At 52.8% G+C, this 26405-nt stretch overlaps 1 protein-coding gene across 1 annotated transcript in view; it reads right to left on the reverse strand.

Annotated features, from left to right (window-relative positions):
- Positions 1-5971: 5971 nt before the first annotated feature.
- Positions 5972-26405, reverse strand: part of LOC123343654 (maestro heat-like repeat-containing protein family member 1) — a 41535-nt gene continuing 21101 nt past the window's right edge. The window contains exons 23-42 of the mRNA XM_044978884.1: positions 25629-25748; positions 25154-25233; positions 24530-24668; positions 23727-23822; positions 23121-23225; positions 22877-23003; positions 22403-22497; positions 22015-22164; positions 20575-20729; positions 19139-19295; positions 18883-19049; positions 18087-18218; positions 17838-17952; positions 17334-17489; positions 16968-17150; positions 16459-16611; positions 15486-15620; positions 14959-15028; positions 14195-14254; positions 5972-6238 (exon numbers count right to left, since the gene is read on the reverse strand). Coding sequence (XP_044834819.1) covers positions 14235-14254; positions 14959-15028; positions 15486-15620; positions 16459-16611; positions 16968-17150; positions 17334-17489; positions 17838-17952; positions 18087-18218; positions 18883-19049; positions 19139-19295; positions 20575-20729; positions 22015-22164; positions 22403-22497; positions 22877-23003; positions 23121-23225; positions 23727-23822; positions 24530-24668; positions 25154-25233; positions 25629-25748 — 2355 coding nt within the window. The 3' untranslated portion in view covers positions 5972-6238; positions 14195-14234. The remainder of the gene's footprint in view (positions 6239-14194; positions 14255-14958; positions 15029-15485; positions 15621-16458; positions 16612-16967; positions 17151-17333; positions 17490-17837; positions 17953-18086; positions 18219-18882; positions 19050-19138; positions 19296-20574; positions 20730-22014; positions 22165-22402; positions 22498-22876; positions 23004-23120; positions 23226-23726; positions 23823-24529; positions 24669-25153; positions 25234-25628; positions 25749-26405) is intronic.

Consider the following 26405-nt stretch of genomic DNA (forward strand, 5'->3'; position numbering starts at 1 on the left):
GGGGCTAAGAGGGTGAGGGGGCTGAGAGTTGAGGATGAGGTTGTTGTTTTTTTGTACAGGGGCTAATTAAAATACCAATATGGCTGATCATGTGGAGATTTGAAATTCAACCAGCCAAGGGAAAAGGCGAAGTTACGATTCAAACTTTAAGATAAAAGTCTTAAAATATGCTGAACAAACAAGCAATAGGGAAGCTGTCAGAAAATACGACGTAGATGAGAAAAATGTACGTAGATGGAAGCTGATGCAGAAGAAACTAGAAAACTCGGCTTCTACGAGGAAATCGTTCAGAGGGCCTACCACAAGGCAGGTATTGTGAAGTTGATGCAGCAGTGCTTCCCTTCATTCAAGAGCAAAGAAAAAATGGAATGCCTGTCACCCGAAAAATCATACAATTGAAGGCATTAGAAATTGCCAGTGAATTAAAAATTCCCAGACATGAATTTAAAGCAAGCCTTGGATGGTGCCGTAGATTTATGCTCAGAAATGGCCTCTCTCTAAGACGCAGGACAACACTTGCACAAAGACTACCTGCTGACTTCAATGAAAAGCTGCTTGCATTCCAACGGTATGTCATAGAGCTCAGGAAAAAGCACAACTATCCATTGAGACAAATTGGAAATGCCGATGAAACTCCCGTTTTCTTTGATATGCCAAGTAATACAACCGTGGATCAAAAAGGAGCAAAATCCATTCTTATGAGAACCACAAGCAATGAAAAATTACGTATCACAGCAATGTTAGCTGTTACAGCTGATGGTCATAAGCTGACACCTTATGTGATACTTAAAAGGAAAACTATGCCAAAGGAAAGTCTTCCAAGAGGCTTAATTGTCAGATGTCATGAAAAGGGATGGATGAGCAAGAAGATGATGAATGATTGGCTATCAGTTGTTAGGAAGAGTAGGCCTGGTGCTCTTCTTGCAAAAAAAGCAATGCTGGTATTGGATGCATTTAAAGGACATTTAACACCTGATGTAAAAAGTAAGATTGCATCCTTGAAATCAGATCTGGTAGTAATACCAGGGGGTCTGACATCCCAACTCCAAGTGCTTGATGTTGTTGTCAACAAGCCATTTAAAGACCATCTACGGCAGCAGTATTCTGAATGGCTTGTGGCTGGAGATCATGCCCTCACACCAAGCGGCAAAATTAAGAAACCATCAGTGGCTTTGCTGTGTCAATGGATTATTTCTGCGTGGGCAATGATATCTTCAGAATAAATCATCAAAGGATTCAGAAAATGTTGCCTGTCAAATGCATTGGATGGTAGTGAAGATGATGTATTGTGGGAAGATCAGAAAGAAGTGGATCAGGAGAATAATGAAGAAAACAGTGGGAGTGATGTAGAAAGCACTGGAAGTAGTGATGAAAACCTGAGCAGATACCGGTATTGATGGAGAGACAGGCAGTGAAAGTGACTAAAATTTCTCAGAGGGATGACTTAAGAACATTTGCTAATGTTGTTGATTGTTGTGCAGGGGAGAGGGTGAGAACTGTTCCCATCAGTCTCCTTGTTGTCCATTCCTTTTCCCTTCTTTATTTACAGTATAACTACAAAATAGTTTTCAATATTTCTGAGTATATAGCATATGCCGTCAAAAGCAGGACTACCAAAAGTGTTAAAAGTGTTAAAAATACTGGTACATGTCTTCCTATTCATTAAATAAAATACTGTTTTACTGTTCTACTAATGTGTATATTTTCTTTAAGTTAAAAAAAGTTAAAAATTTAATTTTTTAAAAATAGCACCAAACTTTAAGGGTGCGGCTTATAATCAGGAGCAGCCTATACTTGGAACAATACAGTAGTTTGTGAGAATGTAGCTCTTGTGTTTTTGTGTAAAAGAGAACTGTTTACAGCAAAAACCTGAACTGTATGTTGTGGGAGGGAAAAATCCTAAAAATGTGTTTACAATAAAACAAAAAACAAAAGAACCCCAGAACAAAACAAAAAAAACCCAGGGATGGTTCAGACATGTATTTGAGTACAATAGAGCTGACTTATCCTGTTGAACTGAATGGTTTTAACCACACCCCCACTGAATTAGCCAGGGTGACTGTGATTACTCACTTTTGTTGTCATAGGGTTAAATTTGATGGGTGTGCACCCACGGTAAGGGGGTGGGTGGGTGAGGATGGTGAATTCTGATTAATATGAAATGAAAGAAAACCTCAGGAATTCACAGATGCTATTGGACAGTTTAAATATGGCCCAGGAGCTGGTGGAATGCTATGGGTCATTCTTTCTAGAACCCACCCCCCCCGCCAAACTTTAAACATGAAAGAAACATGTTTTTAAAAAAACAAGCCCCAAGACATTCATTGATATCTGCAAAGGGCCCCCACTTGGAAATGTTTAATACTGTAAGAAGGCCCTACAGAAAAACGTATTTTAACTAAAAGAAAAAAAAGCCCAGTTGTGCAGACAACTTGAGTCCCCCACCCCAGATTGCAAAAGGGAATGCGAGGGGAGGGCTGCCTAAAGTCCTTAAATATCTATTATTTCTGAGCTGGGGTGATTTAAATTAACCTGCTAACTACTATTTTGAAATATGTTTGAAACAAAGTGTTAGGACGGTATAAAAACCTCAGGTATTTTGGAGACTGTCTTTTTCAACAGAAACTCTCTTGAATTGCTGCTGGACTGTAAGAGGAGGAGCTTTGTTCCCTGTTTTTAACTCTGACAATATATATTATATAATGCCACTCTTTGGCCTTGCTGTCTTACTAAATAATGGTGCCTATCTTTATTGCAGTGTGATCTGTTTAGCATGGAACCAGTAACTTGAAGCTGCATTTCACAACTAGGCCAAGGTAAAAAAACATTTTTCACTATAGTTGTGCTTCATACTGTTAAATTAAAAAACAAAAACAAACAAACAAACAAACAGAAAAACCACTTCAGGTATTACACAGGTTGTACAGGGATTTGGGGGTAATACTAATAACATTTTTGCTTGTTCTTTAACCTGAAGGCCCAAACAAACATGGGGGGAAGCAGAACAACCATGTGCGTTTTAAATGCATGTGGGTTTATTAAAAAGTATTTGGTTGCAAACTTGGTTTGGTGTGTTTATAAAGCTGCTGGGGTTTTGTGTGTGTGTGTGTGTGTGCGATAGGGGATCTGTGCAGGTGTGACGGTTTGGATCACAGAAACCCCCTGGGAGCTGCCACCTGATGTGCCCAGACTACTTCTAGCCCTGCTTTCTCTGCCAGCTCAGGACTCCAGCACGCTGTCTTGCTGAGCCAGACTCTCCCGTCTGCTCCAGCAAAGACCCAGGGTCTGAATTACTTGCCCCAAAGCTGCAGGTTTACCTGAAAGCAGCTCACAGAAGTGTTCCTGTCTTTAACACTCAGATGCCCAACTCCCAATGGAGTCCAAACCCAAATAAATCTGTTTTACCCTGTATAAAGCTTATACAGGGTAAACTCATAAATTGTTTGCCCTCCATAACACCGATAGAGAGAGATGCACAGTTGTTTGCTCCCCCAGGTATTAATACATACTCTGAGTTAATTAATAAGTAAAAAGTGATTTTATTAAATACAGAAAGTAGGATTTAACTGGTTCCAAGTAGTAACAGACAGAACAAAGTCAGTCACCAAGCAAAATAAAATAAAATGCGCAAATCTATGTCTAAACAAACCGAATACAGATAAGATCCTTACCAGTTGCAGAATGCCCCCTGTTACGGACTAATCTCCTTTTAGCTTGGGTCCAGCAATCACTCACACCCCTTGCACACTGTCCTTTGTTCCAGTTTCTTTCAAGTATCCTGGGGGGTGGAGAGGCTCTCTCTTTAGCCAGCTGAAGACAACATGGTATGGAGGGATCTCCCAGGGGTTTAAATAGACTTTCTCTTGTGGGTGGAGACCCCCCTCCTCCCTCCTATGCAAAGTCCAGCTCAAGATGGAGTTTTGGAGTCACCTGGGCAAGTCACATGTCCATGCATGACTCACAGTTTGTACAGGTAGCATCCATTGTTTACATGCTACCTTGAACGTCCTCAAGTAGACTTCTTATGTGGCTTGGAGCATTCCAAGATCCATTGTCCTTTAAATGTTTCTTAATTGGGTACTTAATTTCAACATTCCTTTCTCCAGGAACTGACCAAATGCTCTACTAAGGTTATTTAGAAATCAAGCCAGTACACAGCCAATGTTCATAACATTCATAACTTTGAATACAAAAATGGTACATGCATACAAATAGGATTAAAAAGACAAGTCAGCAAAAAGACTACCTCAGAGCCCATGCAGGCTATCACATTTACAAATAATGGTCCTCACTCTGCTGGGCACCCTCCCAATCTTAATTCCCCTATCTCCGACAACCCTGGGCAGTGCCGACCCAAGGAGACCCTTAGGAACATGTATCAGAGGGGTAGCCGGGTTAGTCTGGTTCTGTAGAAGCAGCAAAGAATCCTGTGGCACCTTATAGACTAACAGACGTTTTGCAGCATGAGCTTTCGTGGGTGAATACCCACTTCTTCGGATGCAAGCAGTGGAAATTTCCAGGGGCAGGTGTGTATATATAAGCAAGCAAGAAGCAAGCTAGAGATAACGAGGTTAGATCAATCAGGGAGGATGAGGCCCTGTTCCAGCAGCTGAGGTGTGAAAACCAAGGGAGGAGAAACTGGTTCTGTAATTGGCAAGCCATTCACAGTCTTTGTTTAGTCCTAAACTGATGGTGTTAAATTTGCAGATGAACTGGAGCTCAGCAGTTTCTCTTTGAAGTCTGGTCCTAAAGTTTTTTTGCTGTAGGATGGCCACCTTAAAATCTGCTATTGTGTGGCCAGGGAGGTTGAAGTGTTCTCCTACAGGTTTTTGTATATTGCCATTCCTAATGTCTGATTTGTGTCCATTTATCCTTTTCCTTAGAGACTGTCCAGTTTGGCCGATGTACATAGCAGAGGGGCATTGCTGGCATATGATGGCATATATTACATTGGTGGACATGCAGGTGAATGAACCGGTGATGGTGTGGCTGATCTGGTTAGGTCCTGTGATGGTGTTGCTGGTGTAGATATGTGGGCAGAGTTGGCATCGAGCTTTGTTGTATGGGTTGGTTCCTGAGCTAGAGTTACTATGGTGCGGTGTGCAGTTGTTGGTGAGAATATGCTTCAGGTTGGCAGGTTGTCTGTGGGCGAGGACTGGCCTGCCACCCAAGGCCTGTGAAAGTGTGGGATCATTGTCCAGGATGGGTTGTAGATCCCTGATGATGCGTTGGAGGGGTTTGAGCTGGGGACTGTATGTGATGGCCAGTGGAGTCCTGTTGGTTTCTTTCTTGGGTTTGTCTTGCAGTAGGAGGCTTCTGGGTACACATCTGGCTCTGTTGATCTGTTTCCTTATTTCCTCGTGTGGGTACTGTAGTCTTGAGAATGCTTGGTGGAGATTTTCTAGGTGTTGGTCTCTGTCTGCGGGGTTAGAGCAGATACGGTTGTACCTCAGTGCTTGGCTGTAGACAATGGATCTTGTGGTGTGCCCGGGATGGAAGCTGGAGGCATGAAGGTAGGCATAGCGGTCGGTAGGTTTTCGGTATAGGGTGGTGTTAATGTGACTACCACTTATTTGCACCGTGGTGTCTAGGAAGTGGACCTCCCGTGTAGATAGGTCCAGGCTGAGGTTGATGGAGGGGTGGAAGCTGTTGAAATCATGGTGGAATTTTTCCAGAGACTCCTTCCCATGGGTCCAGATGATGAAGATGTCATCAATGTAGCATAGGTAGAGAAGGGGCGTGAGTGGACGGGAGCTGAGGAAGCGTTGTTCCAGGTCGGCCATAAAAATATTGGCATATTGTTGGGCCATGCGGGTGCCCATAGCGGTGCCACTGATCTGGAGATATATATTGTCATTAAATTTGAAATAGTTGTGTGTGAGGATAAAGGCACAGAGCTCAGCAACCAGTTGTGCTGTGGCATCATCAGGGATACTGTTCCTGACAGCTTGTATTCCATCAGTGTGTGGGATGTTTGTGTAGAGAGCCTCTACATCCATGGTGGCTAGGATGGTGTTTTCTGGAAGGTCACCAATGCATTGTAGTTTCCTCAGTTCAGCTCAACGGGTATGGTTTGTCTCTGGGAAGTGGTCATTTCCCTGTTAGAAAAGCCATCCCAATCTCCCAGTGTTTGTCTGTGAACAGTCATGTGGTCTGTGACAAGGAGAAGGGAAGGTGAAACTGTCTAGTCAGAAAAGCAGTTTAACTGCTGGGGGAGAAAATGTCTCCAATCTTCTGTCTGTGGAGTAGGCAGAAAGTACCTCTCAGTTTATGCTGATGGAGGATTTGTCAGTTGTGCCAGATGTGGTTCTGAACTCAACTAAAACCCAGGAAGGAAGTGTTCCTAAGCCTGTGTCTGTTGGGGGTAATGACTTGCCTATAGAGGGAGCTACCCCAATCTCCAAACGTTTGTCTGGGAACAAAGGGGAGGAAATTCCAAACTTTGTGAATGTTAAGAATGGCAGTTTATCTGTTGGGGGAGAGTTTGTCTCCAATCTTCTGTCTGAGGAGCAGACAGAATGTGCCTCTCGGCTTATGCTGATTAAGGATATGTCAGTTGTCTCAGAAGTCGTTCTGGACTCAAGTGAAACCCAGTAAGATGTTTCTGTAGAGCAACCCCTAACTACAAAGGGAAAGGACAAAATTTCTGGGGAAAACGAATTGTTGCCTAAAAGTGCCCCTGAAGGAATAAACCCTCATGCTAGCTTTTGCAAGCAGTTTGCTGCAACTGAAGGGTGTGGAAGTGAGTTACCGAAGTTAGCTCAGAATGAATCATTGCCTGTAGCAAGCAACAGGGTAGGTGCTGAGAAATTTAGTTCAGTTTCTAGAGACCAAAGTTTCTCAACTGTGTATAAATCCACTGACTTTATTTTAGAAAGAGCCAGGGTGGAAGCCATCCCGACTAAAACCAACACTGCCTCTGTCACTGCTAAGCAGCTCTTTACACACACCTGGGATGGCCGCTACTCTATTGTGAATCGGGCCAGCCCCAGTGTTTGTCAGGTAGAAATCCTAAACGGGAAAAATGAAAAACACTGGTGGAAATGGTTTCATTCTTCACAGCTCAAAGACTGGAAGGATAAACCACCTGACCCGCAAGACTGTCTTCTCTATCCTGTTGGCCACCCTTCTTGGCCAGCAAGAAGGAACAGCTTTGAACCATTGGAAAATACACATCGAGTGGGCTGGTCAGTGCCTACCCCGACGTCAAGACAGGAAAAGGCCAGAAAAGTCCTTCACCCTGCAATATTGGTCCCAGATTCTCCCAGTAGATAGTGGGGGAGTGTGTGAAGTTTCTCTCTCTCCTCTGCCCCCTCACAGGTCCCGTATACGAGCCTTGACATCATTGTCATTGGAACTCAGACACTTCCGTTCCATTACCCAGAGGTGAACTGCAGCTGTCTCTGATCATGCCAGCAGGCAACAATATCACACGGTTCCTTGGAAACTGGGAACCGCTGAACTGGACTTTAGCTGGACATGACTTGATTCAGCAAGGTTCCCCAGACTGGGTAGTTCCATTAAAGGGCACACATTGTGACAAGCTCATGCCAGCAATTTGGTTTATATTCTATGGGCATATTGCTGTTTTGGGGGATTTCATGAGCCCAGTTTGTACAGAGTGGAATTGGGCCAATAACAAAAAAACAGTTTTAAATTTCGACCCTCTGATTACAAACCTTGCTTCCCTCCGACATTTAAGAGCCCCAGTTTCAGGACCCCATGTGTTGAAATTCGATCAACAAGAACATTTGGTTCTTCAACCTCAGACTTCTCTGAAGGAGGTTCAAATCCACTTAGAGGGCATGAATATCTCTCACATTGAACCTCTAAGCGCTCCCTTGATTGGAACTAGCCATAAGGGTTGGGATGAATGGGTAACCTGGGGATAAGTCTCGCTGTTCCTCACTGTTATCCAGGAAGAGGGGTCTGTTATTGTCTATGTTGGTAAAGCCTGTGTGTGTGTGTAAGGACAAGATGTAATATTGTGTTGATTAATGGACATTGGATCCAAACCACAGTGCCTTACATTAATTGCTGTTTGTGTAATGTAACCACCATTGGTAGCTGTGATATTAAGTTTACTGTGCCTATATGGACTGTACAACATTTAAATGCCGATCCTGAGCTCTACAAGGAGGTTTCCCCCATTTCACTGGGAGTGGGTCTCATTGCCATGAAGGTAAGAACACAGGCCATCACTCCTGGTGGGAGACTTTGCTTGGGTGGAGCCCCAGTGCAACAGGTCTTTTGAATCTCATGCTTCACCCCATTGTGGTGATCACTGGTTTCCAAATTATACAAGCGATTGGTCTGGTTCTGCTGATTTATTGGATACAACGACTGATGCGGCAGCTGCAATGGATGGAAGATCAGAGCCGGTACCACGGCGTAAGGCTGTGATGGGGATACTCGCTCAGCACAAGCACCCCATCAACAGGGGGACTTGATACCAGTCAGCTCTGTGTTCTTGGGGAACCAGGGGCAGTATCCAGCCTGACTCATGAAAGACACACACACACTCCTCCACCGGTCTCTGCTTAAACCAAAACCCATCAGAGGAAAAAACTTGCAGAGAGCAGTGAAGGGTGTACGGGAGACACACCTAGACCCCCTCCTGACACAGGTGACAAGACTAAGACATTGCCATTAGCATACAGAATGAAGAACAGAGACAAGACCCTTAGCCTCATCTGCATGAAAGATGGGACAGGGAGACATCTCAATTTGCATACAGAATGGAGAACAGAGAACCGCACTGAACTCTGGGACCAGAAAAAGCAGGGACGCACTGCATCATGGGAATCTCTGCTCCAGATGTTAATGAACCTATGCCTGCCCACACCCAGCTCAGCAGTCATCAGACCAATTCTAGTAAGGAATCCTTGACTGATGTCCAAAATACTGAAGCAGCCTAGTTGCATTGTGAGCTCCCTGGAAGAAAACATCACCCATAGCCAAGAGTGATCAGCTCCTATTGTCTAGCCCAGGGGTCGGCAACCTGTCAGAAGTGGTGTGTTGAGTCTTCATTTATTCACTCTAATTTAAGGTTTTGTGTGCCAGTAATACATCTTAATGTTTTTAGAAGGTCTCTTTCTATAAATCTATAATATATAACTAAACTATTGTTGTATGTAAAGTAAATAAGGTTTTTAAAATGTTTAAGAAGCTTCATTTAAAATTAAATTAAAATGCAGAGCCCCCCAGAGCAGTGGCCAGGACCTGGGCAGTGTGAGTGCCACTGAAAATCAGCTCACGTGCTGACTTTGGCACGTGTGCCATAGGTTGCCTACCCCTGGTCTAGCCTAAAGAAAACCCTTGAATCATCACTTTACCTAGAAACAAATCTAGTGTATTCCCTTGAACCATTGTATTTTCTCTACAAAAACCCCTACTCACCCTCCAGCAAGTGTTCTGATGCATAGACCCAAGCTCTGCAACAGTTCCACTGGGACTCCATCTCCTGACTGATCGTGCTGGGGGCTCTGCCTGTCTCCTGCCCTCAGGACCCTGAACTACCACCATCACCTGGGAACCCCGACCAGTTCCAGCTTCAGGGAGTGGTGAGATCCCCTTCTCTCTCTCTCTTTTCCTCTCTACCTTAGGTATTAACCTTTAATTATGTATGTTATGTTGCTTTAGCCCTCCTTGTGTAGTGATATCTATTATTCAATAAATAACTTGTATGGTTAAGCTGGTTGCTTCTCTCTCTTAGAATCATAGAATCATAGAATCTCAGGGTTGGAAGGGACCTCAGGAGGTCATCTAGTCCAACCCCCTGCTCAAAGCAGGACCAAACCCAACTAAATCATCCCAGCCAGGGCTTTGTCAAGCCTGACCTTAAAAACCTCTAAGGAAGGAGATTCCACTACCTCCCTAGGTAACCCATTCCAGTTCTTCACCACCCTACTAGTGAAAAAGTTTTTCCTAATATCCAGCCTAAACCTCCCCCTCTGCAACTTGAGACCATTACTCCTTGTTCTGTCATCTTCTACCACTGAGAACAGTCTAGATCCATCCTCTTTGGAACCCCCTTTCAGGTAGTTGAAAGCAGCAATCAAATCCCCCCTCATTCTTCTCTTCTGCAGACTAAACAATCCCAGTTCCCTCAGCCTCTCCTCATAAGTCATGTGTTCCAGCCCCCTAACCATTTTTGTTGCCCTCCGCTGGACTCTCTCCAATTTATCCACATCCTTCTTGTAGTGTGGGGACCAAAACTGGACACAGTACTCCAAATGAGGCCTCACCAGTGCTGAGTAGAGGGGAATGATCACATCCCTCGATCTGCTGGAAATGCCCCTACTTATACAACCCAAAATGCCATTAGCCTTCTTGGCAACAAGGGCACACTGTTGACTCATATTCAGCTTTTCGTCCACCGTAACCCCTAGGTCCTTTTCTGCAGAACTGCTGCCCAGCCATTCGGTCCCTAGTCTGTAGCAGTGCATGGGATTCTTCCGTCCTAAGTGCAGGATTCTGCACTTGTCCTTGTTGAACCTCATCATATTTCTTTTGGCCCAATCCTCTAATTTGTCTAGGTCCCTCTGTATCCTAGCCCTACCCTCCAGCGTATCAACCACTCCTCCCAGTTTAGTGTCATCTGCAAACTTGCTAAGGGTGCAGTCCACACCATCCTCCAGATCGTTAATGAAGATATTGAATAAAACCAGCCCCAGCACCGACCCTTGGGGCACTCCACTTGATACCGGCTGCCAACTAGACATGGAACCATTGATCACTACCCGTTGAGCCCGACCATCTAGCCAGTTTTCTATCCACCTTACTGTCCATTCATCCAGCCCATACTTCTTTAACTTGCTGGCAAGAATACTGTGGGAGACTGTATCAAAAGCTTTGCTAAAGTCCAGAAATAGTACATCCACTGCTTTCCCCTCATCCACAGAGCCGGTTATCTCGTCATAGAAGGCAATTAGGTTAGTCAGGCATGACTTGCCCTTGGTGAATCCATGCTGACTGTTCCTGATCACTTTCCCTTCCTTTAAGTGGTTCAGGATTGATTCCTTGAGGACCTGTTCCATGATTTTTCCAGGGACTGAGGTGAGACTGACTGGCCTGTAGTTCCCTGGATCTTCCTTCTTCCCTTTTTTAAAGATGGGCACTACATTAGCTTTTTTCCAGTCATCCGGGACCTCCCCCGATCGCCATGATTTTTCAAAGATAATGGCCAATGGCTCTGCAATCTCATCGGCCAACTCCTTTAGCACCCTCGGATGCAGCGCATCCGGCCCCATGGACTTGTGCTTGTCCAGCTTTCCTAAATAGCCCCGAACTACTTCTTTCTCCACAGAGAGCTGGTCACCTCCTCCCCATACCGTGCTGCAGAGTGCAGCTGTCTGGGAGCTGACCTTGTCTGTGAAATGCCCCTGAGTACACTAGCTTTCTCCACATCCTCTGTCACTAGGTTCCCTCCCTCATTCAGCAAGGGGCCCACACTTTCCTTGACTTTCTTCCTGTTGCTAACATACCTAAAGAAACCCTTCTTGTTACTCCTAACATCTCCGGCTAGCTGCAACTCCAAGTGTGATTTGGCCTTCCTGATTTCACTCCTGCATGCCTGAACAATACTTTTATACTCCTCCCTGGTTATTTGTCCAATCTTCCACTTCTTGTAAGCTGTTCTTTTGTGTTTAAGACGAGCAAGGATTTCACTGTTAAGCCAAGCTGGTCGCCTGCCATATTTACTTTTCTTCCTACACATCGGGATGGTTTGTTCCTGCAACCTCAATAAGGTTTCTTTGAAATACAGCCAGCTTTCTTCGACTCCTTTCCCCGTCATGTTATTCTCCCAGGGGACCTTGCCCATCAGTTCCCTGAGGGAGTCGAAGTCTGCTTTTCTGAAGTCCAGGGTCTCTGTTCTACTGCTTTCCCTTTTTCCTTGTGTCAGGATCCTGAACTCGACCATCTCATGGTCACTGCCTCCCAGGTTCCCATCCACTATTGCTTCCTCTACTATTTCTTCCCTGTTTGTGAGCAGCAGGTCAAGAAGAGCTTTTCCCCCTCTTTCTTTTATGTTATTAGCTTCCCCCATTCACTCTACAGCAACACGTCTTTTACCTAAGCTAAAGACCCCTGCAGCGCTCAAAATACTGTGGGGTTTGCTCATCAAGTAGCTTACTGCAAGGACAATTGTGATGTGAGAGTGGGGATAGGGATGTGCTGAATCTGGGACACAAGGGTAACAGTTTGAAAGTGCTGCTTGACCCAGTCCATGGAGCCCAGGGGCATAGAAGGAGATGCAGCTTGAAAGTGCTGCTTCATCCAGCCCTAGATTCCCTCCATCCAAGTCCATTTCTTGGTGTTGTCCGGCTGTGTCTTTGTAAAACAGGCCGGCGGAAAATTGCGTGGCGAGAATGTCATCGCTGTAATTGAGCACCGATCCTAGAAAGGCCCTGTAAGGGTAACAGTTGTTGCTTTGGCTTATGAGGCAGTCTCCCAGCGTGACATCCAACTGATTGAAAATAGAGGCCACGGGGTAATTCACCAGGCCCACCGCGGCGTCCTTGGCGAGTTCAGTTCCGTCTCCTTTTACAATCTTGCAACACAGGTACAGCAGTGTGTTGTTTAAATCCATATCATCTATGCCATTCCCTGCTATAAAAAAGTTAATGGGGGCAGACTCCATAAACGGCCAATAGAGGCGGCACCACAGTGTAGATGCTTTTCTCGATTCTGGTCTGCGCAGGGGCTATTTGGTACAAGTCTAGTTCAGATTTGATACACTCTTCAGACCCGCAGCGAACAAAAGCCATGTTGATTAAAATCTCTCTCTTTTACCAGGCAGAGACCATCTCCTCTTTCACCCAGGCTTCCACTTGGACTTTCGCTTATGGACGGCCCTGCGTGTCAAAGCCCTTCTTTAAAAGGGTTTTGAGGGACCTGTGTGTCACGGGTATGAGGCATTTCTCTTTCTCTTCCTCCTTTTAATGTACATCATCCCCGATCCTTCCTGTGAGGCTATATTCCCCACTTTCTCCAGAACAGCGTGGCAGACATGACCTACCAACCACACCTTTAGCTATGTTTTGAGCAGCGGTTTTTACGTGGGGTTTAATAATCTCTAGCCCCCTCCTCAAAAGCGGTACGGCCTTTCAAAAGAGACTACGAAATATTCCACCCACACCAGCCCCATACATCACGGGAGCCCCGTGATATCCAGGAAGGGTGTATCCAGTCTGGGCTTTGTAATAGTTCCTGTAGATGGTGGGGTGGTCGTAATTTTTTAAGATCGCCAGAATAGCATTTTGCTTTTTAGAAACCTCGCTCTCTCTGCGGATGCAGATGCATCTTGACGATCACCTTGCCGAAGCTAAATGAGACGCGTCTGTTCTGATCTGTCTTTTTTTCAGTGGTGATGGTGTCGATGTGGTGTTTACTGACAGGGACGTAATGAGGCTTCTTGGGCTGACTGCTGCCTCTACAGGTATTTAAGCACCAGGCCTAGGATACCTGCTCAGCACCTGGCTGGGTTCTGCCTAGTGAGCAGCTGGCAGGGTCAGCCTCTGACAGAACTAATGTCCATGAGCATAGCTGGGGCTGGGGTGGGGTGGGGGTCAGCTGCTCTGTGGGTGTAGGAGCTCTTGGAGCTGCCACTTGCAGGGGGCTGGCAGCAATCCTTGGGAAAGATGGTTAGTACTGGGTCTGCAACGTGACTTCCTGGCATATGCCAGTCTGGGTTCTGCAGAGTTAGCACCAAATAAGGCTCGGATCAACCCCCAGCCTCGCCCTTGGCTGGGGCGGCTCAGAGTCCTGCCAGTGGCACCGCAGCTCGTGAGGGAGTAGGGGGAAAGTCTCCTCCAGCAGCCGGGTCTCCCATGGGAGGTTGTTTTCCTCCTTCTTGTGGAGTCCACCCCCTCCCTGCTTGCCACTGCCCCCAGCCTGCCAGGAACGACTCACTTCTGACTTCCAGACCCTGCTGACCAGCCATGGCTCCTGCCTGGGCCAGGATGGCAACACCTCACGGGGCAGGGAGGTTCACACTATGGCTGGGGAGAGGATACCCCAGAACCGGCCCCGAGGGTTTTCTCCCTGCTCCTACACTCTCCAGGTCACTCCAACTGGGTTCTGGCTCCCAGCCACCATGCGATGTGGCTGCTGCCCCCTGCCCCTAGAATCCCTCCCCGATTTCCCCCCGCCCCTCCTCCCAGCACAGCACTACCTCTCAGCTGGGACTTACAGCAGGGCGGGTGGTCCAAGCCTGCTGCTCTTCTCTGGCTTCAATTCTCCATCATGTATCCTAAGGGAGGCAGGTGGGCCTGGTTATTTAACAGCATGCAGGGCACCAGCCACCATTTGTATTTCTGTCCTTCAAGGTGTCCCCGGCCCCCAATCCATCCGGGCAGAGGAGGGGAAGGAGCTGGGTGGAGAGTCAGTCCCCAAGATTATTGGGATCATTTTGCCTTTGGCCTCGTGCCCCACAAAGGCCAGGAGAGAGGTGTTGTGCACACAAGCCCCACTGAGACTTGGCATGAAGCACAGTGTGGCAGAGCTGCTGTCCTGGCTCTTTGCCTGCATGGCTGGTGGTAGCTGGGGTGGACAGAGCTGGGGCTTCCTGTGAATCTCTGCCCTCCCTGTACAGGCTGCAGGGGGACCTGGCTGGGGCCAGTGCCTCGGGGGTGGGGGGGGTGGGGACCAGGGTGAGACCTTTGCGAGGGAGGATCTCTCCCTCGGGCCTGCTCCTGCTGCAGGTTCTGGGCTTGTCCAGGGCCAGGACGGAGAGACCCTGTGGCCACAGAGCCCTCCCGCATCTGGCTGCAGGGAGTCTTGGTCCCCACTTTGTCCCAGGGAGGTGGGAAGGTGTGCGGGGGGAGGCGGGTGTGTGTGTGTGCAGGCAGAGGCGGCCAGCCCCTCCCCCCGTTGGCAGTGTGCATGTGGCACTGGGCCCCGGGCTCATGGGGCAGGGAGGGATCATAGGAAGTAGAGCTCCAGCTCTTTTCTTACCGATCAGCTGTTGGGCAGCTGCTGCTCTCAGGGCAGCCTTCTTGCTCAGCCTCCCTGGGCAGTCCTGGAGCTGGGAAGCCAAGAACCCAGTTAGTCCCAAGCCACACATCCTCCCCAGGCTGAGGGGAGCTGCCTGCTAGGGAGGTGAGGAACCCCTGGCTGCCAGAGCCCTCTCCCCCTTGACTCCTCCCATGGGACAGAGCTGACTTGTAGGGGAGCCATCCGCAAGGGTGGGGGAGGGCTGAGTCAATGGGGGGCAGCACCTTGTAAGGGGTGGCCATTCTTGGGGTGGGCGGGGAGCGCTCGGGTTTTTTTGGGTTTTTTGGTTCAGTAGGGGAGAGGTTTTTTGTTGTTTTTGTTTTGGGGACGTGGCGCTTGGGGGAGGGTGTTTCGGGGGGCGGCGCTCTTTTTTTTGCTTGGGGCAGTAAAAAAGTTAGAGCCGGCCCTGCCTGGAGCAGGGAAATCCTCTGTGCCTAGGTCCTCCCACCGCCCAGTCCTGCAGGGCCCACGCCCCAGAGCTCACTCACCAGGGTCCTGCAGGCTTCGCTCAGGAAGGTGGGGATGGCGGGGGCCGCTCCCTCGGCCAGCTGGCTCCGCACGAGCGTGCGCAGGGGCTGGTAGCTCAGGAAGGGTGCGCAGTGCAGCAATGCCACCCTGCACGCCTGCCGGAGAGGGCGAGAAGGGAGCTGGGTGAGTTTCCCTGAGCAGAACGGGCTGCCAACTCGCAGGCTCTGCATGGCTTGGGGAGACTCCGCTGTGCCGGAGCAGCAAGGAGCCAGCTCTTTGCAGAACCTCCTCTGGCCTGGCGGTTGTTCCCCAGACCCCCACAGCCCCCATCTCCAGCTTGGCCGGGTTGAGAGGAGCCAGGCCCGAGTGCTGGGGCCGGAGAGGGACACTCCTGGAGCAGGGAAGGGGCCATTCCCTGGGGGTCCCTGTTAAGTGGTTAACAGCACTGCCCGGTGACCAACGTACTTGGCCTCCCCTCAGTCCCAGGCACTACTGGGGGCTGCTACTCGGCGGAGGGGAGATTGCTGCAGGAGGCTGGTCATTCCCAGGCAGGAGCTAGCACACAGGTGAGGGCAGGGCAGCAGCAGTGGAGACTCAGTTGGTCTCAGCGACCTGCCCTTCCCTGAGGCCCTGCTTGGGTTAGGTCACTTGCTAGGGGCCAGAGATAGACCTGGGCCTGGCCACTAAACAGGGCAGGCTGTAAAATGGAGCCACGGCCTCGGAGAGGCTGGCTGGGCAGGGAGGCTGGAGGCGCTTGTGGGGAATGGAGGAGGAGCAGGAAACCTCACAGATCTACCCCACAGCTACACACTGAGGGCTGGCAGAGCTCTGTGGGGGGTGGGGGAGGGCTGGATTAGTGGGGGGTCCTGGGTGCCACAGGGCAGCACTGAAGAGATCTGGGGCTTGGAGGAGGGAGTTTGCACCACCCTTGCCAAGTTGTTAGAATGCCCCCAGCAGCCACCCCTGCCCGTATGAGCCCTCAGCTGCACTCACCTGGGCCACCTGGTGGTCCCCGTCTTGTAGGTGGATGAGCAGCGTCCCCATGCTCTTCTCCACCTCAGCCCCAAAGCGGGATGACCTCTTGGAAACAAATTTGGTGAGCTGGCCAAAGAGCTCTATGGAGGCCCACCTCAGGCTGCTGTTCTCCTGCAGACAGGGGTTTCAGAGTGGTTGGAGGGGACAGGCTGAGGCCCTCACATGCTTTGGGAATCAGCCTGGCAGCTGCAGAGCCCGGAGAGGTTTCGGCTAGTTCAAACGACAGGACAATTCTATGCAAACGCCTCTCCTTCCTGCTGGGCCCCAGGATGCCGAACAATTGTGGGCCCAGGGCCCAAGAATGGTTCTATCCCTGCCTCCCCTGGCAGAGGAGCTGAGCTGCCCCACAAATCCAGGAATGTGCCTGCCTCGGACACTGAGCCCCCTCCGTGTGAGGGCAGGTCCTGACCATCTCTCCCTGTGGGGTGTCCTATAGCACCCTGGGGCCTACCCTGCTTGGTACTTACATCCTCAAAGAATGTTCTCGCCTGCATGGCCAGCGGAACGGCAACATGCGCCTTCAGAGGCGCCTTGGGGTCCCGCAGCATCCAGCAGAGCCCTTCCGTCGCGTCCAGAATGGCGCAGGGGTCGCAGGATTGGCATACGCCGTGGACAAAGCTCGCCAGAATCTGGTCTCTCTTCTTCCTGACCTGCAGACAAGGGGTTGGACGCTGCTCGGTGAGTAACGATCTGTCAGCCTGAGTGTAACCACAGTCCGGTCAAGTCAGCCTACAGCCCAATCTTCTCCATAGGAGCCATAAGCTGAGGAGAAGGGGAACCAGGAGCTTCCTACCCAGCCCTCTCCGCCTAGTATCCTGCCATTCCAGACCCACCTTGTCCGGGAACGCGGTCACTGCGTTCCTGAGGCCATGCAGGGCTCTGCCACGAATGTGGATGTTGCTGTCCTGCGACTGCTGCAGCATGGCCTTCAGCACCTGCTTCCGCATGGCCTTGGGCTCATTCTCCATCAGCAGGGGGCTGCCGAGGAACTAAAGGGAAGGAAAGGAGCTGTCAGAGAGGGCTGGGCGAGGCCAGTGGCAGGAGCAAGGGCAAGGGAGTATGATCAGGGCCCAGGAGGTGACTTAGATCCGTACCGACTGCTGTTCACGGGGGGCTGGCTTCAGCTGAGCTTAATGGAAGTGATATGTGCAGGGCAGAGCGCTCCCTCTGGTTCCAGTGGGGTGCTCCCAAACCCCACCACAGATCCCCCAGCAGAGGGATTAATTTACAAGCAATACACCACCAGGACCATCCCTCATTGGCTAACCAGCTATTGGCCGCCTGTTCCATCAGCTTCTGGGCCTGGTTAACCCTCCCCCCTGGTCCTCCAGGCTCACCTCTGCAAACAGGGCGGTGCAGGCCATGCGTTCACCCTCCTGGCTGGCCTGCAGGCTGGGAAGGAGAAGCTGTGGGATGCTCTTCAGGACCAGGTTTGGGTGGCTCACTATGGCTCTGGGAGAGAACAAGAGCTCATGTTGATGTGTGCATGACAGCCCTGCACATGCCGGAATCTGGCCCGGTCCTGGCCACCCCCTCCCATCTCTGCCCCACTGCGAGAACGTGACTCCTCCAGCCTCTGTCCTCACCTGCTAAGGAGAGTGAACCCCTCGGGCTGGGCCTCCTCCAGCAGCTGCCAGCCTTGCTCCTGGTCCATTAGTTCCACAGCTGGCTGACTGCCCCTGAGGCGCAGCACCCGCGCCAGGGCCTGCACGGCCATGCTGGGAAGAGAAGGAGGCAGGAGATGGTGATGCGGGGATGCCTGCTCTCTGGACAGGCGGGGGGGGGGGCAGGACTCCCTTGCTGCAGCACTGAAGGGACCAGGGTGAGAATAGATGCTGCCCCACTTCTGCCTTTGGTTCTCCCCCCGAAACTGTGGGGGCAGGGGGGCGTGTCTGTAGATGTGACCTTCGCTCTCCTCCAAAGATGTGAAAATTGCCCCTCCCCCCAGGATACTGACCCTGGGGAGAAAAGTACAGGCAGTGCCCCCTGCTCTCCTGAGCCCTGCCCCCCAGGGCCCATTGCAGAAAAGGGGTGAAGTGGCTCAGTGACAGGTCCGGCCTGTCCAAAGCCTTCAAAGCAGACAGTAAATAGAGACAGCAGCCAGCTCTGCCCTGCTCCCCAGCTCTGCTCCCCCCGCCCCCCGGCTCAGTTCCCTCATCACCCTGCTGAGCTGCTCACTCTGAGGAGCTCTCTGGCTCCCTGAGTACCCAGGGGCAGCTCTGCCTGCTCCTCAGCACAAGAAACCTGACTGATCTGAACCCTCGGTCCCCCGAAGGCGTTGGGGGTCCCTGGACAATGAGGGTCCAAGCAGGAAGCTTCCCTCTCCTAGGGGCTAGCACAGACACTACGTGAGTGCTGGGATCCATCAGCCCCACACATTACCTGCGTGGACTGGTGTCACTGGGCCGGTCCTGCTGGACTCCTAAGAGGTGTTGTGCTGGGGGGCTGGCGATGGCGAGGAAGCAAGAGGCGAACAGGTCGTCCTCGCGTCCCTCCAGGGTGTCCCCTTGCCCCAAGGCCCCAATCAGCTCCCACAGGCCGTATGTGGTCTGGAAGGGAAAAGATACAGTCAGAAGACCGTGGCCGTGCGCAGAATGGAGCCAGGAAAGGGGGCTGAATGCCAGCGATGGGAACTTACCGCCGGGGGCAGCCGGTCTGGCTGGGGGCAGCTCCTGTCCTGGGTCTGTCCAGGGTTAGCCCAGCCCTTCTCCGGGCTGTCGTCCAGCAGGATGTGGAGTACCTCCCTGGTCAGCATGGGGTCTGCACCCAGGAACCTCCAGATGGCCTTGATGTGGCTGTGACGGACAGGGGGACGGCAGGTAAGGAATTAACACAGAGGATGGGCCCAGCTGGGACACACTGGGGATGACGCCCTCTGAGGGGCGATGGGCCAGAAGCAGCAGGTTGAGCCTGCTGGTGGCTGACCTCAAGGCCCTTCAGGCCCTGGCCAGCCCTAAGGGGTTCATACCCTCCTGCCTGGGCACTGCCAGGGGGCGCTGGGTCACAGCAAGGGCTGGGCGGAGGTGGCCAGACTCACTTCTCCCAGCTGTGGGGCTCCCTCTCTCCCTTCTCCTGATGGGAACCAGAGGGGCTGGGGTTAGAGCCCCCATGGGGGAAAGCAGTGACTCCAGGCTCAGGGGTGGGGGCTGGTGTGAGGAGGTGCCCATCCTTGGGCGGGGGGAGGGGGGCTCGGGCTAGGTGCTGGGCTGGATCTCCTGAGCTGAGGGGGCAGAGAGTGGGTGCTGCAGGAAAGGAGAGCAGGAGCTCCTTCCCCATGGGGCAGGGGGTTCAGGAGGAACAAGGCTCCAGTTCTGGCCACGCCATGGCTCTGGGGTGGGGGGTTTGGAGAAGGCTGTAAATGGGCTCCGTGCTTGTCGGCTCTGGGCAGGATGCAGGGAAGGCGCTGCTGGCCCTGGGGAACCTGGCAGGCTGGTGAATTGGGGAAGACCAGCCTCTAGGGGTGGGATGAGGTGTCTAAAAGTGTGAGGGGATGGGGAAGGGACGAGGCTGGGATTTTGGGGGGGGAGAGGGCATTTCCCAGCTGGGGGGAGGGGGTGCCCCTGTGGGGACATGCTCAGTGTAGGGGCATCTGTGGGGAGCGATGTAGTTAGGCTGGCCCCTCTCCTGCCTCAGCCTGGAGGAATGCCCTGCCGGGAGCAGGGGGCCATGCTGACAGAGGGGGTGAGCCTGCTCACATGGGGTCTCTCCTGGTCTGTGTTGTGATGAGGGGCCCTGGAAAACTGTTCTGGCCTCCAGCCAGCCAAGCCATTGCACAGCTGAACCGGGAGGGGGTGGACTGGTCAGCAGTGCACAGAACCAAGTGGGGGAAGGTGACAGCTGTGTTAGGAATAGCTCAGCTTGGGGAGCCCTGAGCCAGGGGTCCCAGAGCACACGGAGCCCTCCAAGAGACAGGGAGGCTAATGGTGACCCCAGGGCAGGGCTGTTCCCTGGAGGCCTGTGTGCAAGGGGAGGGTCTGTGCTGTGTGTAACCATGGTGCTGTGGAGTGACCCCATTAAGGGGGGCTCGGAGGCTGGAGGGGGGTATTCTATCCTTTCCCCAGGGCCGGCACTCACTGTTTGTAAGGCCAGGGCATCTTCAGGAGGATGCTGACCGCGGTCTTGGTGTGTTGCCTGGCCAGTAGGTGGAGGATGTCTCTTGTCCCATCACTCAGCCGCCCTCCCCGGGGTGGGCTCAGTGTGTAGGAAAGAGCGGCTTGGAGATCCTGCACCTGTGGAAGCAAAGCAGGGGCTGAGACCTTATCCCCGCTGTGGGTGGCTGGCAGGCAAGGGCCAGGAGGAGCTGGGCAGGCTCAGAAACAAGTCAGCAGTCACATGGCCTGGCAGAGGCCATGGATAAACTCTCCTAGCAAGTGACTGAGCCAATTAGGTTCTGCATTTGGTACCTTGAAACCCTCCTCTGTGATCCAGCTCCATATCACTAAGGGTCCCTGTAACAGGATGGACACCAGCTCCTGCTCTGAGGGGCTTAAAACAGCCCTAGGAAAGGGCTGTGGCAGGAGAAAGCAGCTGCTGGGCTGATTGGGGGAAGCAGCCTCAGCTGGGGGCCACGCCCCAATCAGGATCCAGCTGGCCCTATAAAAGGCCACTGAGCCAGGAGCTGGTACAGTCTCCCTCTCTCTTCAGAGAGAGGGGGCCTGGCTGCTGGGAAGCTCAGGATACCTAGAGTGAGGCAAGGCTGGGGAGCTCTAGGCTGGCAACTCCCTGGGGTGCAGGGAGAGGCAGCAGGTCCAGACCCAACCTTGCTTATGATGCGTGGCTCACACTGCAGTCTGCCCTAGGGTGCGGGGGCTGGTTGGGGACCAGCAGTAGCCTATGACTGAGGTGAGGGTGGGGGTTCCCTGGGGAGGGGAGACTCTGAGACTGAGGGGTGTACTGCCAGGGGGCAGCACCCTAGTTAAAGAGGCACTGGGGTCCTGGGAGGGGCACAGGGCCAGCGGTAAGGCAGATCACTGGCCTGCAGAGCGTGCTCTGATGGCTGGAGAGCTACTTCCTGACAATGACCAGCAGGAGGTGCCATGGGGTGAACCCACATTGCTACAGTCCCAATCCTGCTGTCCAGTGACACCCCACCCCCCGGATATCCCGGCTGTACCTCCCCTTGTGACAGCACACCTGGGCTGCTTCAGCACCAGAGTGGGATCTAAGCGTCTGGGATGCATTTCCATGCCTTACGTCAATCTGTGTCCACTGGGCAAAGAGTCAGTGACACTGGGGACGCCACTGCAGGCTCTGTTTCTCCAGCTGAGGGATGGGTCTGGAAATAGGGCACATTTTCCAGGGAGTGAGCCGGCCAAGCCAGACTCCTGGGATCGAAGCCTGCAAAGGATTACAGGCCGTGCCTAGCGTCCGCCCAGCAGACAGGGCATGGATGGGTCCCATTGATCAGTGGTGGTGAGAACGGACGTCTCCCCTCCACATCCTCCCTCAGGCCCCAGGAATTCTAGGCACGGGGCAAGATGGAGCTGCCCGAGATGTCCAATGCCCAGCCATTACTTGGCCCTGTAGCTCTGATTTTTGCTGTCTCAGCACCGCCTCCATGACGCCCACCAGCTGCTCAGCACACTCCCCCTTCTCCAGCAGGCCCACCAGCAGGGTGAAGCTGAAGGGCATGAGGTCACGGGACTGCAGGTGTTCCGCGATGAGCTGCAGGGAAAGGCACAGGCCGAATGTGAGCAGCGAGCCCCGGCCCGGGGAGGTGGGTTTGCTCTTCAGGGAACGGGGACAGAGGCACTGGCAGCCTGTGCCCAGGTCTATGTGAGTGGGCATTGGATGCTCATACCCAGGAATTTCCATCTGCCGGCTCCTCATCGAGGGAAGGAGACAATAACCCCCCTTTCCCATGTGCGGGTCTATCTCTCCAGCCACAGTCTCTTTTACTCACCATAGCAACATGGGCAGGGCTCTCTCTGCAGCTGGCATCCTTCTGCGCCTTGCTCAGCACGGTCACCACCGCCCCTGTCTTGCTGTACACGACGGCTGCACGAGAAACCAGCAGCGCTCAGGCAGAGCTCTCAGGCCAGATTCTTCCCCCTTCCCGTCGAGCCAGGTCAGAGGTGCCAAAGAGCCAGACTCTGGGCGCAGCTGGGGTGAGCTCTCAGCTGGCTCCTGGGCCAACTGCCCCCCCTAGAAGGTGTGTTGGGGTGGGGTGAGATCAGGGGAGGTCCCAGATGATCCCAGGCATCTGGTGAAGGGCAGATACCAGGTCAGCCCAGTAGGTACCAACCCACTTCTGCTCTGTGTCCCCCCTGGTCAGGGCTGCGATGAAGGCGCCATGTTCTCTCTGCAGCTCTGCTTGCTAGGTAACAGCCGGGGCTGTGAAGGCTGAGAAGTGGCGACTGCTTGCGCTCCATCTTACCTGTGCAAGGCGTGAAGAGCCAGTAGAGAGCCTGAGATGTCCAGTATCGGGTGGTCTCCTCAGTATCGAAGGCCTGGCTTGTCAGCAGCCCGGCCATGTAGCCCTGCTCCGCCATGGGTTTCAGGTCCTAATGGGCCACCGAACAGAAAATTAGGGCATGGGTTGGGGCGAGCCCAGCTCTGTCTATATCACACTCCCCACCCCCGTGAGTGCTGTGCGGGGCAGCAGGGTCTGTGCTGCTCACCTCGGTGATGGCCTTGAATCGATAAAACATGAAGAGCCGGGCGCTGGCTCTCACAGCTCGGGTCCTCTCCTGGGCCCGGGGGGAGCAGATCCATGGCTGCAAGTGCTGGGGAGCAGGGAGAAAGCCGGGTGAGTGGCAGCAGTGCTGGGGTGACCCCCAGAACCTGCTTCCCGCCCCAGCAGGGAGAGGACACGGAGCATTTAACCCCTTCTCCTCCGCTTCCGGACACTGGAACTCAGCGCTCCTCTCCTGTCTGGGGGGCATTGGGACAGGTCTGAGGGTCTTGGGCTCAGCGCTTTGAGGATTCTTCCCATTGATCCTGTGGGGTCTCGGGGCTGTTCCTTCAGGGGCACAGGGGCACCAACCCAAATTTAGGAGGCCAAAGTGACACCCCCTGTAGCAAGACTAGGATTGTCTTGCTTGATCCCAGGGTCGGGTGTATGCCCCGTGGGACTGGCTAGTTCACAGCAGCTGGGAGGCCTGCTCAGCCCCCCCGGGATCAATTGGAGCCTTCCCTCTTGTGGTTCGGGTAGAACCTGAGCAGCCGGCCCATCCCCAGATGGCCAGTGCAAATGGGCCCCTCGCCCTTGCCCCTCCCTATCATACCAGAAACAGATGCAGTAGCGTGGTGGGGGTCAGGTGCTGTTCCAGGAATGTCTGCAGCACATGGTCCAGGCCCTCCCAGGGCAGTTCTTGGAGAGACTGGAGCAGAGAGAAGCAGGGAAGTAAATAGCAAGGGAGGTGGGATGCACGAGGCAGGGGGACGAGTGGATCCCCCCTGTCTGGAGCCAAGTGCTGTTGGTATTTGGGATCCCTTTACCTAGGTGATACTGATCCCCCTGCACATAGACATGGGTCTCACCTGGACCATGGGCTGCCCTTTCCCAAAGAATCCTTCTTCCCACCCGGGCTCCCCAACCAACACATGTACTGTGCTGGGCTCTGGAGGGAAGGCCTCCTCCTCTGGAGGGATCCCAGCTGTCCCCAACACTCCACTGGCTCGCCAAGGGCTGAGCTGTTCATCCCTGCTCCAGCCAATCTCTGTTTCTGTGGCAGGGCGAGTCATGGCCTGGCCGTGTGGCTGTCCCAAATCCATGCTTTGCTCCCTCTGCACCAAATGCTATTTAACGCTCTGGGCCAGAACCTCAGCTGAGTGTAGGTTCTAGCTCCCTGTGCCAAGAAGCCAGGGTAATTCTCACAGACACTCCCCTCTACAGGTGTCCTCCCTGCCAAACCAACTGCATAGCCACCTGGCACCAGCCCTTTGGAAAATAAACCGAGGGGCTGGATTCGGCTGGACACGCAGCTCTCTGCATCGGGCCAGGGTCCAGCTACTCAGCAGAGGGGTGGCTGAGTTTCCCAGCCAAGGATTCAGGTGGAAGTTGCAGCTTTGTCTATGCCTCACTAACCTCTGCCCGGATAGCAGAGCTTTCTGCCACCTCAGTCCCTCTCAGCTTCGCCAGGGTTGGACGCTGAATCATGGCGCTGGTGACACAAGTGCTGATGGTCTCAGTCACCTGCTCCTTAGACAGGCGAGGCTGGAATTTCCTGATTGGAAGGAATGGAGCAGACGGGGCCATTAGAATGGAGACAGGTCCCGGCATGAGTCAGGTTGAGTTTGATGGCAGGAGGGACAGCTCCCACCCTAAGCAGCAGAGCTCCAGGAGGCATCTCCAGCAGAGCCACCACCTAGGGAATGGTCCTGTCTGGAGATGCCTATGCCCTCTGGGCCCAGCAGGGGCTCTGCTGGGGAAGCTGCTCTCTGGGGATGATCCTGGGCCCTGCTCTGTGGCTGCACCCATTCACAGCACTTCATGCTGACGGGAGGGGCTCCCTCTTTCCAGGCAATACACAGAGATGGGGGCTGGATAAAGTGACCCGGAGGCCGAGGAGGATATAGCCCATTAGGGAGACACCAGGGAGAAGCATCCTCTGGTTCTTATTGCAGCTCGTCCCTCCCCCACTTCCTCTCCCTCCATCTGCCCCTCCCCGGCTGCTGGGCTCCGCAGGTCAGTCAGGCCCCATGGACGTACCCTATGTATGAGATGGCCAGCAGGGCACACTTGTGGTCGGGGCTCTGCAGCCGGGCCCGGTCCTTGCCTCTGAGAATCTCCTGCAGCGCAAAGCAGAGAGTCAAAGGAAAAAGAATTTGGGGGAGCCCGGTTACTCAGCAAGACATGGAATCTCCAAACGCTGTTTGATGCCCCCACTGACCCTCAGCCCAGCGTGCAGTGCACTGGGGCACGGAGCTGGGAAGATGGCCTGGGAGCTGCCATGTGGCCAGAATGCGCCTATTTCACCATTCCTGGTGGCACATCTGGAAACTTCAGCATCTGCCACAGAGCAGGGAAGGGGGATCTGGGTGGAGGTGATTTTGTGACGGGAGCATTAGTGTCCTGAATAGCTGAGGTCAAATATTTTCCTGCAAACCAAGGGAGGGCTGCTCCTGTTAACTCCTCAGAATCATGTCCCAGAGTCTCCTCCCAGGGCCCCAGCGTGCTCACTCACCAGCACGGGGGACAGCACGGTGTATGTGTCCTGGCTCACCAAGGGAATCCTGCTCACTTGGGTGACAGCTTCACCCACCAGCACGAGGCTTCTCACAAATGCAGATCTCACCAACGGGTCCTGGGCTCGCAGGCAGGAGGGGGAGAGAACAATGAGGAAACAGCCACAGACAATAGAGAGCTGAGACACAAGGCTACAGGGCAAGTCTCTACAAGGGAGCTGCTGTGCTAGGCTGGATTGCCCTCACGCCTAAGGGAAAGGACCTGGCTTGCCGAGTGGAACATCTTTGCAGTCCCTAGGGGAACATCTCTGGAGATGGGTGCAAGGAATGGGCTGATTTCCAGAGGTGCTGAGCACTTGCAGTTCCCAGAGCTGTCAATGGGCCCTGCGGCTGCTCAGCTCCCCTGACAATCAGGTCGTAATTGTCTGATCTGGAACAGGAATCTGCTGCTCTCTGCAGTTGGCTGGGCTCTCCCTACCAAGGCGTCCATTCTCCAAGGAAAACATTCAGTTAAACCAAACTAGCATCCCCTCTCCTTTTCACTGGGACGCACATATGGGCATTGGGTGTAGGACTGAACGTCGGCCTCAAACCTCCCATGGCAAGAAAGCAACCTAGAGTTATCTCAAAAATCCCCCTTCAGCACCAGAACCTGTCAACTGGGCTAGGGGCCTGAATCCCTCAGTGAGCCATTTGTGCCCAGCTACCCCCTCGACTGCAGCGTGTGGGGAAACACCCTAAATCTTTCTCTTCTCATCCCTGAGTGCAGCACAAGC

Source organism: Mauremys mutica, chromosome 11, assembly GCF_020497125.1.
Source record: "Mauremys mutica isolate MM-2020 ecotype Southern chromosome 11, ASM2049712v1, whole genome shotgun sequence".
NCBI classification, from domain to species: domain Eukaryota; kingdom Metazoa; phylum Chordata; order Testudines; family Geoemydidae; genus Mauremys; species Mauremys mutica.